This window comes from Pagrus pagrus, assembly GCF_965226575.1.
Source record: "Pagrus pagrus genome assembly, chromosome: 17".
NCBI lineage: Eukaryota > Metazoa > Chordata > Actinopteri > Spariformes > Sparidae > Pagrus > Pagrus pagrus.
Genome location: NC_140201.1, coordinates 14860005 through 14872449, shown reverse-complemented (window position 1 = coordinate 14872449; position 12445 = coordinate 14860005). Strand labels below are relative to the sequence as shown.

The 12445-nt window shown below is 43.8% G+C and overlaps 1 protein-coding gene across 10 annotated transcripts; it reads right to left on the bottom strand.

Annotated features, from left to right (window-relative positions):
- Positions 1–1488: 1488 nt before the first annotated feature.
- Positions 1489–11923, bottom strand: arpp21 (cAMP-regulated phosphoprotein, 21). Of its 10 annotated transcripts, XM_084379871.1 has the most exons (24): positions 11325–11675; positions 11021–11207; positions 10580–10682; positions 10394–10445; positions 9953–10051; positions 7932–8093; positions 7633–7798; positions 7298–7336; positions 7126–7191; positions 6868–6979; positions 6542–6680; positions 6043–6180; positions 5849–5948; positions 5637–5732; positions 5519–5556; positions 5364–5420; positions 4829–5016; positions 4289–4429; positions 4092–4201; positions 3885–3971; positions 3635–3790; positions 3345–3447; positions 2237–2346; positions 1489–2090 (listed from the first exon to the last, which is right to left on the bottom strand). In XM_084379871.1, the coding sequence occupies exons 7-24, from the start codon at positions 7792–7794 to the stop codon at positions 1932–1934; spliced, it is 2001 nt and encodes a 666-aa protein (XP_084235997.1). In that variant the 5' UTR covers positions 7795–7798; positions 7932–8093; positions 9953–10051; positions 10394–10445; positions 10580–10682; positions 11021–11207; positions 11325–11675; the 3' UTR covers positions 1489–1931. The 10 variants fall into 10 exon arrangements, with proteins under 10 accessions (XP_084235997.1, XP_084235999.1, XP_084235998.1 ...); XM_084379873.1 differs by lacking the exon at positions 9953–10051; XM_084379872.1 differs by lacking the exon at positions 11021–11207.
- Between the last annotated feature and the right edge of the window lie 522 nt (positions 11924–12445).

The following is a 12445-nucleotide window of genomic DNA, read 5'->3' as shown; positions in this document are numbered from 1 at the left end:
AAGGGAGAGCGTTTTACATAATGTAACATAAAGACTTGTATCGTTTGCGCAGTATTTAGTTGGATACTGATCTGTATATTGGAGCAGACACTTTGAGATGTCACTGCAGGAAAATCACATGTGTAAATAATAAAATCATGATGGCTGAATGCCATTCAGCTGCCTGAGTTTTAGTGTACTAGTGCTGTGCATGTTGGCTCAATGTCATGGCTTACTGGTACACGTGTGACAAGTTAAAGTGCTTTGAAAAACACCTTCTGGATGTACATCATTAAGCCATTTATAGAGGTGGAGATGGTAGTAATAGAGTTTTATAATCAATTTATTGTTTAGGTCATCTGTTATGCAAAAAATGCCATAACCTAACTAATTCCAGCTACACAAATGTGAAAAAGGTCACACTTTACAATAACCATCATTCATAAGTGGCAAATTTATAGTCGATTAAACTTAAACTTGGTTTATAAAGCATTTCATCATTTGCCAACAGTGAAATAACTATTAACTCAAATGTAATTAGCTATATATTTACCACTTATTAATGATGGTTTTTATTATTATAAAGCATTGCCTGAATTCTTTGCGAGATGATTGTTTACTAACTGAATATGTGGAGTCTTGGCAAAAATAGCCATTTTGATGAACATTAGGACATTTTTTAGCTATTTCCTGAAGATAAATAAAATAATTGCGAAAACATTCCAGATTAATCAATGGAAACAATTATTAGTAGCATCCTAGCACTCACACAAGTGTTAAAATGACTTGCACTGCTTTGCATGTAGGGACAGTGTACTGAGAGTGTTGAGGCAGGAGGGGGCGCTAACGCTTCATGATGAGGATCATGAGTGGTTTGATAGAGAATGGTCGATGGTCTCTGCTGAACATTAATGCTCATCATTTCAAACCACTGTATGAAATCTCCCCCTATGTGAGATATTTGTCTCCTGATAATACCAAAATACTCATTGTGATCAACCACATTAATGTAAAATCTTTCACTTCCTTGTTAATTATTCAAATATTAAGCCAATGCAATTCATCTCCAATTTATGAACTCAGTGGTAGGTTAACAACCAACATCTCTGCTTTCCCACAGTGCACACATCATGACTGTCTTACTGTTGTGAACAGAAACTATATTATTATGGAGGACGGCCCAGAATAGACACCATTAACCATTGTTTCAGATCCAGGATTTTTTTTTCTCACTTACGTTGACATTGTGAGACGGGGCGTGTTGTGACATTTTTTATTTTTTCAGGGAATAATGCATGGATCTTGATGAAAAAAATCAGCGTATTTCTGTGGCTGGTATCTATGAGTGGGTACAAAACAAGACTGATGTGCATGGTGGAGGTACACACTCTACTGAGTGCCATTCTAGTTATGTAATGTACTTTATTTCCCTGTGTAAGTGTGTGTGTGTATATCTCTCCACGCCTGCATCCACTCATCATGAACATTAGAGGAAACAAAGAGCCAGGATGATATAGAAATGTGACGTTGTCAATCCAGTCACAGCACTTTATTCTATTCACACAGTGCATTTCCTTAAAACACAATATATAATTTAATATCAATATATAAAACTCCATTTGTGTATATAAATTATGCATTCAATACAGCAGCTCTGATATATACTATTAAGCTTTGGTACAGTGGTACATTTGTGTATGTGAGTGGGTGTATGCTGTGTGCGTGTGTGTGTGAGTAAGTGCACATGCTTGTTATGAGTGTGAACCAAGTACCCTGTGGGCACCGTCAGGAAGAAGGCGGGTGTAGGTGAAGTGGGTGAGGGAGTGTGAAAAACGGTGTTTGTGTTGAGTGTGTGTGTGTGTGTGTGTGTGTGTGTGTGTGTGTGTTTGTGCGATATGTGAGTTCACGCAGGAACTTAAGTATCATCACTCCATCCATCCGTCGAGGCGTCATCAGTACTGTGCGCTCCAGGCCGGGGCGCTGAGGTTGGCGCAGCTGGGAGGATGGCAGCTGCTGTGGTGGGGGGGTGGGGGAACCACGCAGCAGTAACCTGCCTCCCCACCGACCGCGGTCACAACTTTACTTTGGGGATAGGACACTGAAACGCCTCCCTGCAGAGAAAGACAGAGAAAACAAAGTAAAGTTGGAGTGAAGAATTTGCCGCCACAAGCACTTTCTAAACTGCTAAGCGCTTCTTTTGGGCTCGGAGTCGTTCGAGGCTGATGCAGAACGAGACCTTTGGGTGCTCTGTGTTTACCTGAACCATGCTACGCTGATGAGAGGTTATTGGTGAGTAGGTTCCCAGCACAGCCTGAGCCTGGGTGTGTGAAGACTGCTGCTGCACCCCCACAGCAGGGGCATAACCTGCTATAACACACACACACAAGATTATTAACAATATATATCATCACTGCAATTTGTTGAACTAGAGGCAATAAGAAGAATTATGAGGAACAATGTAAAGACACAAATTCTTTTGTTGATAAATTAATAAATCTTTATTCTTTGGATTCTTTCTTTCTTTCGTGATAAATAAAAAATATAAATGCGTCCACCAAACAATTTATTTACACAAACACTGGCCTGACTGTAAACGTTATGCAGGCGGGTGGATACGCTAACAGCTTTGCAGTCATTGTGGTCAATGTGTCACTATTAGACAGTTTTCAGTTTTCTTTAGGCCTGCATGATATGATTAAAAAAAGTGATATTGAAATAATTTTGACAGATATTTCAATTATGGTATGATTCACGATTGGTGAGAATGATTATTTTTGCATCACAATTTTAATTTTCACTGAAAAAAACAAACAAATTAAAAACTATTATAATCAACTGCAGCTTCAGCAATTTTTTAATTGCACTTGGTCATATTGTGATTTCGATAATATTTTTAAGAACTGCAGACCTAGTTTTTATTAATATTTATTTTGCTTAAATATATAATTTATAAAGCAGCTGTGCTCTTGGTGGATTTAATCGGATACATTTTAATTTATCAATTCAGCACTAACACTTACATTTTTATTGCCAACATGAAATAATAACAGCAACAGAACACACTACTTGGGAAATATAGTCACATTTTTCCATCATTCATGGACTCCTGTTGTGTAATTACATACATTAATTATAGTTTGTATCATTAACAGATGCCTAGAAGGTGTGTATACACTGTTAGCAGCTGTCTCAGACTCGATCTATGTCACTGCGTTGAACAGAAGCAGCAGGAAAAGAGACCGGTTCACTGTGAGACCCTCAGACTACATCTCTGACAGTGTAACGGCCCCCTCCTCTACTGCCACAGTCTGCGTCTGTCTCACACTTACACACCACAAACACACACGCCTACATGTTGGAAGTACCTGTTGGTTGCACTGCTTGGCTGTGGATGTGCTGGCTGGGAGAGACAGGCCTGCATGGGTGCTGAGCTGAGGTAGGGTACTGGCCGTAGTAATAAACAGGCACCTATATGAAAATAATATAAAAAAGACTTGATTTTTTCTTACTTTTATTCACTTATATTGCTGAATCAATATTGACTGTACGACCGAAATTTAAGCTAATCGATGCAGGATTTAAACACATTTTTCCTTAAAACATTAACAAAATCAAAAAGGAGACATGAAAATAAAAGTTGAATGTGCGTGTGTACCTGAGGTGAGGGCTGGCAGTAGCTGGGGGGGTTGGGAGGGGGAGGAGGAGGGGGAGGAGCTGCATAGATGTAACCCTGACTGGGAGGGTAGGGGGGAGGGGCTTCAACTGCCGACTGACAGCTCACATGAGCGAACTGCGAGGAGAGCTCTTCAATCTGTCAGTGAAGAGAAAAGAAGGTCAGCAATAACCCCAAAAACACGCACGCAAACCGTTAAACACACGTGTGTGCAGTAGCTATCAACACGCACAGTGATACATACTGTGGAGTATGGCTGTGAGGGAGCGACAGGCAACATCTGTGGAGCTGTGTAAGAGACAGATGAGTACTGAACCACCTGAGAGAGACACACACATGGAGACAGAGATAAAGACACAAACAGAGACACGTATGTATGTATGTATGTATGTATGTATGTATCAGGCGTGTCGAACACCTCCCGCTGTGTGTGTCCTACCTGCTGCTGAGAGGGAGAGCCTTGAAGCTGAGTCTGGCTCCTGATTGGCTGCTGACTGTCTGGAGGGTTGTACACAGCAGGGGTTCCATCAGGGTTCAGGAAAGGCTGCCCTGAGAGGTCAAAGGGTCGAGTAAGACAAATGTGTGTGTGTTGTGTGTGCAATTTTACTCGTGTATGTGTTTGTATGTATTATGTACCAGTATGTGGGTTCACTAGTATGCTTCCTGGTGGGATCCCGTTCTCCATGATGTAGGCAGAGTTCGGAGCCGGCTCATCTACAATGGGAGGAGTCGGGGGGTGGGGACAGGCGGATGGCAGTCTGTAGAGAGCTATGGAGCCTGAGAGAGAGTGGAAAGAACAAATTAATGTGATAAAAAACGACATGGTCCACCACTGCTCTACATTGACGTATGTAAATTCCTGAATATGTGAAGATGACTGGAGGTGTTGTGTGAAAATTTACAGCTATGGTGTGAACATTCGTGCGGTGAGTTACATTTTCACACCAGAAGAACTTGCACTGCTTTTTGTTAATTAGATGCTACATAATTTATAAACAGTGATTTTCCCAAGTGCGGCGTGCTGATAAAATCTGCAAATAAGTTTGCTCGCACACAGGTAGACAGGGGCGAAGTGTCACACCTGACAGTGACTTGATTTACACCTTTAACGTGTGACACAGAAGTCTTCAAAAGTTACTAAATGTTAGTCTGACGTGAGGTTTTAAAAAGCCACACCCGAGGTTGCGTCCCAGCTGTGGTTTGCTGGTTGGCGGGGTTTCGAAGTGGGACTTGTCCACTGGTATGAGGAATCGGAGTCCATGCTGCTCCATGGTGGGGGGTCGTTGCCGTAGCGACAGTCAGTGTCGGTGCTACTCTGCCTGCTGCTGCCTGTCCAGCTGGAGCCTGAGCTGTCACGGCTCCCCCTGTGAGGCACATCCAGAATTATCCTACAACCTTATTAATGCATGAAAGGCATTCGATTTATGTGAATGGGGGACAAACGTGGCTTCAACACCTGCTCATGTGCCACAAATAATGAAGGGTTGATGGGTTTATGCTACATTCACTGACTTAAATCTTTACCCACGAAGACTTTCCCCAAAGTAAATTGTTATTTTCCCTCAGAATGAGAAGTCTCTGGTAATCAAACCCTGAAACAAATCTAGGTCTTCTCTCTGTTTCCGCTGCAGACTCTGAACAGGTCTGTTGCAGCCAGGCTGACCAGATTAAGATGATAAATGACTACGCGTCTGTGCCGACAGAGCTCTACCTGAAGAGCTGCCTTCTCCTCTGGGTCTCGGCATATGGATTGTACTCCTCCACAGCCCTGCACACACATACACACACAGACATATATTAATGTTCTCATCTAAATATAATAAGCTGAAAAGGCACATGGAGAGAATACACTGCAGGCAAGGTTACCTGGTTTCTGCATGGGCGCTCTCCTGGGTGCAGAGTGGCTGTGAAAGTACAGAGAAATTAGTGAGTCTCCTATATCTGCATGTCTGTCTTCCTCTCTCTCTGTCTCTACCGGTCTCACCTCTTGGTTGAAGATTCGGTCTCGTACCCGTTGATACTCCTCCTCTCTCTCCTCCATTGACTTGCTTTGCTTCTCCTGTAATGGGTGAAGTCGGGTCTGTAGGGAGAGAAGAGAGAACAGTTCAAGACGCCGATTGGATGCGATCAATGTCAATTACAGAGGAAATTCCACAGAGATGAGCAGCTATTGAAATAGGAGGAGGACAGACAGACCTGGTCATCTGAGCTGTTGTCTCTTTTCAAAATAATTTTCCACCTATGGATCTCTTCTGTCTTGTCCTTGTGCACCTCGTCCAGGAAACGCTGCTCCGGTCTAAAAGAAACAAGCAAAAACTTATGTTACTTCACAGTAAACGCTAAAAATACAACAATTTACATACACAAACTCACAGACGCATTATGCTTACATGCGCGTGCTGCTGGTCCTGTTGATGATGACAGACTTGCCTGTCTGGTCTACATTGTGCTCCATGCCAAAGTAGGCTGCCACCCGATGGACCAGCATACGGTGGTAGGAGGACATGTGAGGGAACTTCTTAAAGGGACTGAGAGAGGTAGGAAGGAAAGGATGGAAGGAAAAAGAGGTGGAAGCGAGAAAGAGAGAGAAGGGAGAGAGATAAGACACAAGCAGTAAGAAGGAAGTAGACTGGTTGTATTTCTTGGCTTGAGTCCAATTTCATCACCAGGGGCTCGAACACACCCACGCTAAAATAAATGGCTCGATGTATTGATCAGTACCTACACTAAATAAGCTGTATGGACAGAATTATAATAAACGAGCTTAAAACAGATATTAAATTAGCATAAAATCATATTTGGCTTTTAACAGGACTTAACATGCACATAATAAAATATCCAGGGAGATGGCTCAATGAGGACCCAAGGTTATGTTCAACACACACACACCTATTGCTGGTGATGAAGTCGATCATGTCCTGCTCCAGTTTAAGCAGCATCATGCGATCTCTGGGGTTGCTGTTGAGGGTGTCGATGATAAACTGGTGCAGGTCTATGCCGGTGGAGTCGGTGTACTCCAGGCTGGACTCTGAGAGCCGACACAGACAGGCAGGCAGGATGTATTACAAGACAATAAAAATAAAAGCACACTGCAATATTAAACACCCCAGGAGAACCACATCTAAATAGTAGTGCTGAATCCAGTTTTATTACATTTTATTTGCCCTCTCTTGTCTCTCTTTTATGAGATACCAATCATACACACAAACACAAACCTTTGGACAGTGAATGTTTCTTTGGTTCTGTGCTCTTCTCCTGCCCTTCCTCCTTACAAGAAGTTCCCTCGTTGTCATGGCAGCTAGATGAGATGTTTGTGTCTGGAGATGCCTGAGAGGGAAGAAAATTAAGAGTAATTTGAGAGCGGTGATGATGACGATGAGGAGGAGGAGATGGATGATGATCTGTGTGTGTGTGTGTGTGTGTGTGTGTGTGTGTGTGTGTGTGTGTACGCGCGTGCGTGGTGTTTGTGTTACCTGGGTTTCTTCAAATGGTGAGGACTCCTCGCAGACAGCCATGCTGCGAACTAACTTTCCTTTGGCCTGAAAATACGCACGCAAGCAAGCAAATATTACAAATTCATAGAGCGTAATACAATCGATATTTCAGCAAGAATGAATAATGAGAGGCAGAATTATTTTAGCTTACCTTAACTTTTTTCTTTGGTTGCACCTGGTTACAGTGTTTCTGCGAGAGAGGACACAATTTGTCATAAAGTGAGCACGTGAGGGGTGGCGGTGTGTGTGTGGGGGCGGGTGCATAATTTTTATTCTCGTATTTTCAGTGGGAAATTAGGACCTAGCAAAATGCTAGTAAAATATGAAAGTGGCACAGAAAATAATGATTTACTATTGAGCGGCTGGTGAATTTGAACATTTATCCGTCGGTGGCTGGTAGATGTTCACATTTTAAAATGTTAATTTCCCACCCTGGCTATATTATTAATGTGATGCATAGCAGTAGCTATATTTAGTGTCACTCACCTGCTGCTCCAGCTTCTTACAATCATGGCGACACTCCTCGTCCTCCTTCTGCATGCACAGGGACTGACATGGCGAAGGGGAGGAGCAGGTGATGACATCACATGATGTCACATCACAGGTTTTTAGTAGGACATCTGCACTCTCTACAGCTGCTTCCGTCATCCTTCTAAACAACACAAAACATGGACTCTGATGCTGTGCGTATTTCCCCAGTAATGTTTTATTGCTGTTTAAAGATATCTTTGCCTGCATTTGCATGTGTGTGTGTGTGTGTCTGTGTGTGTGTTTGCTGTTCCTACCTGTCTGGAGTTGTTTACTTGAGAGCCTCACAGGTGAATGATGAGGTCATATATCCCATGTTCCCACAGGGCAGCCAGAAACGCAATTATCCTCTCCGCCCGTGCTCGCCTTCTCTACTGTTCCTCTCTCTGCCGGCTCTTTACTGGTCAATGGAAAACAGCCTGAAGAGATCGAAAAACACAGGAGAAAAAACAGTGTTAGTGGTCATTGTTCAACAGAAACACTGTCGCTACATACACACACACACGTACTCATATCAAACAGTTGCCAGAGCATAAAAGCATAGCTGCTGGAAATGACATCAAGTAGCTAAGCTTGTGTGTGTGTGTGTGTGTGCGTTAACCTCTGTCTAGGCTTCCCAAATGCTCTCCTCTGGCTTGACAGTTAACTGCTGCTTAAAGTGTATTACTGTAAGTGTGCATGTGTGACGGTAACATACACGCCTGTGCTTGGATGTGCTATTTCCTATTTACATGTGTGCAGCTCATGTGAACACACGTTTGGTGTGTATGTCCTCAAGCTTTTCTTAGAAACAGCAGCTGTGGAGGGTATCATGCTATCCGCCAACACTGATATTCCCAGAATGCCAAGCTCAGTCTCTGATCCCGGTGGTGGGAATATTGCCGAGACCAAAGACACACACACATAAGAGGAAGTGGCATTCCACCATCTTTTCCAAAGGGCCAACTGCATTCAGTGGGGACACATTCTGCTGCAACAAAGAGCTCAAGGGGACACTTATTCCTGTAACACCTGGGACAGAATAACGAGCTTGGAGGATGCAGAGTCCCATAACATGGTTATTTAACACCCGACTGGAGATAACAGCAGTTTTTAGAAAAAAGACCCCTGTCAGTCAGTCCATGTGCAACCAAAGTGGTGTTTACTTCCAATGCCGCCTCAACGAAACACTATACATGACAGCAGCGGATCCACCCAGAAAAAATATTCTTGTATGGTAAAGAGGCATCTGAAATCTCTGGATGTGTTGGTCTAATATTGCATAATGGGACTATCATTGTAAAAAATTAATTCTAATAATTATAAAGGATTTAAAACTATTGTATGTGATAACCAGAGATGTTTCTTATTGATATATGACAATAAATTGATCAATCCAGAACATAATCTGCAGTTTATTAGAGCTGTCTTCACTTGGTGGGCTTCTATATACTGTCTTTCAGGAGACACATAAATACTCTATGGGACATTGTACCCTGGGAGACTCCCTAATGTGCTGTTGGGGAATTTTTTGCTGAGGTGTCCTTAAGCCAAACACACCAGCTCCATGTGTGCTGCACTGCAACTGACCCTGACCTCAAACTTCAGAGGGGAGGGGCGAGGAGAACCATAAATCACTACAATCAAAGAAAAAACGTGTTTAAAATAAGAGGAACTGTATTAGAAGATGGGAACGTGACATAGAGGGAAAAGAATGATGTGGAGCAGATGCACTACAGAGAAAACAAGATGAATGAGAGGCGAAGGAAGCAGGGGGATGAAGAGAGATGAGGAAACAGTCTGCAGAGACTTTAAAGGTGAAGAGGGGTGAAGGCAGGCAGCGGAGAAGTGAAGAATTAGTGATAGAGAGGCTTGCAGCACAGTCTGTCTCGGGGCTTTTCAGCCGACGGCCGTGAAGAGGGGATTTGAGCGGAGCTACCAGTTTTTGAGCTGAGCGCTGCAGAAGCGGCCGGCCGCCCGGGGAGAAGGTGTGACACGATCATTAGCGCGTGACGGATGGCGGCGGGAAGCAGGGAGTGCCAGTACCCGCTACATCATCATCCATCTGCTGCTCTCACCGAAGCCTCCAGCCTCAGAGCCACCTACTCACCAGGACACCTTTCTTCTCCAGCCAAAAGCTGCCTGGCTCACGGGCAGGCCAGTGGGAAAATATCCAAAAGCGACTTTAGATGGCCATTGTCAGCTAAACCAAGTTATATTAAGTGCTTAAGCCCAGTACAATCCTGTTTGTAATTAAGACCATTGAAAAATCTATATTTGAATACCAGAGCTATTGTACCTTGTAGGCTTGGGTTTATTATCCTGCCCTCTCTGCACATTTTGCCATCTCTACAGACGTTCTGCTCTGCCTTCTTTTATATTTGCACACTTCCATCTCCTGAAAACCACAAAGAAAGAAAGAAATCATCTATGCCTGTGGTCACAGAAAACCGTTTATGTTTTGTCTCCAAGGCTGCTGAAGAATTTAAGAGGGGATTTCATGTTTTTTCCCTCAGCTCGGAGCTCATTAGAAAATGATTCAGTGAGAGCAGGTCTCTCTGGTTTAAAATAATAATTGAGAATTTAGAGGCTTTGTTTACCCATAATCTGCACAGGCTTTGCCCCTGAGTCTGTAATTGGGCTGCTTTCCTTTTCTCTCCCTCACTATAATATAGGATATTTTAAGTTTTAACTTCCCTTTTTTTGGTCTATATATATATTGCATCCTGTGTGCCTTCACCTTGCATTTGCAGCTGAATTCTTTCCTTCCTGGCCAGCTTTTATTTTATCTCCTTGCCACCGCACATTCAAGTCAAACAAAACAGGGCATGAATAATTTCACCCTCCACTTTTAAGACAAGCCAAGAACAGAAAGTAGGCTGCACAAGTGAAATTTAGGTTACATCGTCCTTTGAGTCATCAGCACCTGGGCAGCCACAGCAGCAGCAGCACTTGTAGCCAAAGTGACTTGTGGGTGCGACAGCTGTGTCGCTCTGCAGCTGAGCTCAAACCCGACGTGGGGAAAATACCTGCATGCATACAACACAGCAGAGAGGCAGAGTGTTGGCGTTAAAGGGCTACTTCGCACAATATTAAGCCTCGCAACTCCTTATAGGTCAGAGTGAAAGTAATCTTGACTGTGCGATCTCAAGTTCAGACGGGGGATGCGGTATGCGGGCTAAAACAAACAGGTGTCATCTTCATGCACAACTTTGTGGCATCCTGTTGACCCATATAACAGGACGGAGACGTAACGGTGCATGATCGGGCATGTGCGATCTACTTTCGGGACTCTCCTTGGATGTCCGGATGAAGAAAACCGATGGGTACCGTGTTTGAGAGTGTATGTCTGCGTGTGTCGCATTACCGTGATCCAGGCTAAGCTGACACACCGGCCTATTTTTACACCCGGGGCAGGGAGTGGACCTCCTGCTCCGGGACTTCACCGTGCTGTCAGCTGCATGTGGAGAGCGGAGGACGGTGGGCGAAGGATACACAGCAGGGGCTCTGACATGAACTCGGCATTATGGCTGCTGACGGAAAGGGACTTTTGTCTGACATAAACACGGGGGAATAGGTGACTTTAAGTGAGTCACATTCTACATTCAAATAATCAGAGATATATTTAAAAAATAAAAAAAAAGGTGCTTTAAAAAATCGTGTTAAATTACCTGCTGACTTGTTCATCTTCGTTAAAGACTAAAAAAAACCGCACACACAAATGTCATTCACTAGCTTCTAAATTGCCCTTATCATTCATTCCGCGATGTCGCTAAACCCGAGGGGAATGCGACTGATAGCTGCGCTCTGGGGCGCTGTTAGCTTGTTAGAGCCACTAATTTAACCGGTTTCACAGCAGAGTTTCAGCCAAATAATAAATGTCGGCTTGATGTATTTTGTTCCGTCATCGCCCTAACTCATAATCTGGTGTGATTTAATCGCAAAAGTAACGGCAAGAGGGAACAGCTTTGACAAAACACCGAGAAAAGGCAGCAAAGGAGCGTCGATGTCAACCGTTAATCAAGCTAACCTAACCGTCGCGATGTTTAACTGCCGCCGCGTGAGAACGTCCGCGGTCTTACCGTGAGGTGATGTCTTCCTCCTCCGTGGCTTCTGCCGGTGTAGCCTACCGACCGACCTACTGCTGCACACCCCGCGTCTGTTGACTGCGAGGTCCGTTGCTCCTCCTCCGCCTTTTGCCTGTCTCTGTCGGAGCAGGAGGAGGGAGGAGTGGGGAGGAGGGGTAGGAGGAGGAGGAGGAGGGCCGACAGCTCTGAACCCAGAGCCACGCGCCCACACACACGCGAGGAATGCACGAGAGCTAACTCTCCCTCCACCAACGGCCCACTCATCTCCCCGTCTCCGTCCCTGTCTCTCGCTCTGTTCCTGTCTGTCTCTCTTAGTCCTCCATCTCATTTTTAACCCCTTAAAATATACTTTATTACTGGAACAACCTCCCTCAACACTTTGTATGTAGCTTACTTTAGACAAGTATTTCTATTTCAATATGGAGTGGTGTAGTTCGTAGTAAAACCCAGAAATTAGTTAGCATGTTTGCACATCTGGTTCCCGCCTCTCAAAGGCCATCAGTTTTTCAATTGTTTTTTGTTTAAAATGCCTGAAATAAGATTTGTGGTTACCACAGGCTTAAGATATTTTAAACACATTGGATTGTATTTAAATATGAATTATAAAGCACTTGCGTGTCTTAAAAATGGCAGTTGCTAACGAGTGGCCAAAGGATTTAATTTACATTCGAAAATCACAAAAGTGGTGTTCATCTGTGAAGATT

Coding starts and splice junctions, on each gene's coding strand:
- arpp21 (XM_084379869.1), bottom strand. CDS start 7,794: ATGACGGAAGCAGCTGTAGAGAGTGCAGATGTCCTACTAAAAACCTGT. Junction 5,949..6,042: donor AGGACCAGCAGCACGCGCAT/GTAAGCATAATG, acceptor TGTTTCTTTTAG/ACCGGAGCAGCGTTTCCTGG. Junction 3,791..3,884: donor ACTCCACAGTATGTATCACT/GTGCGTGTTGAT, acceptor CTTCACTGACAG/ATTGAAGAGCTCTCCTCGCA.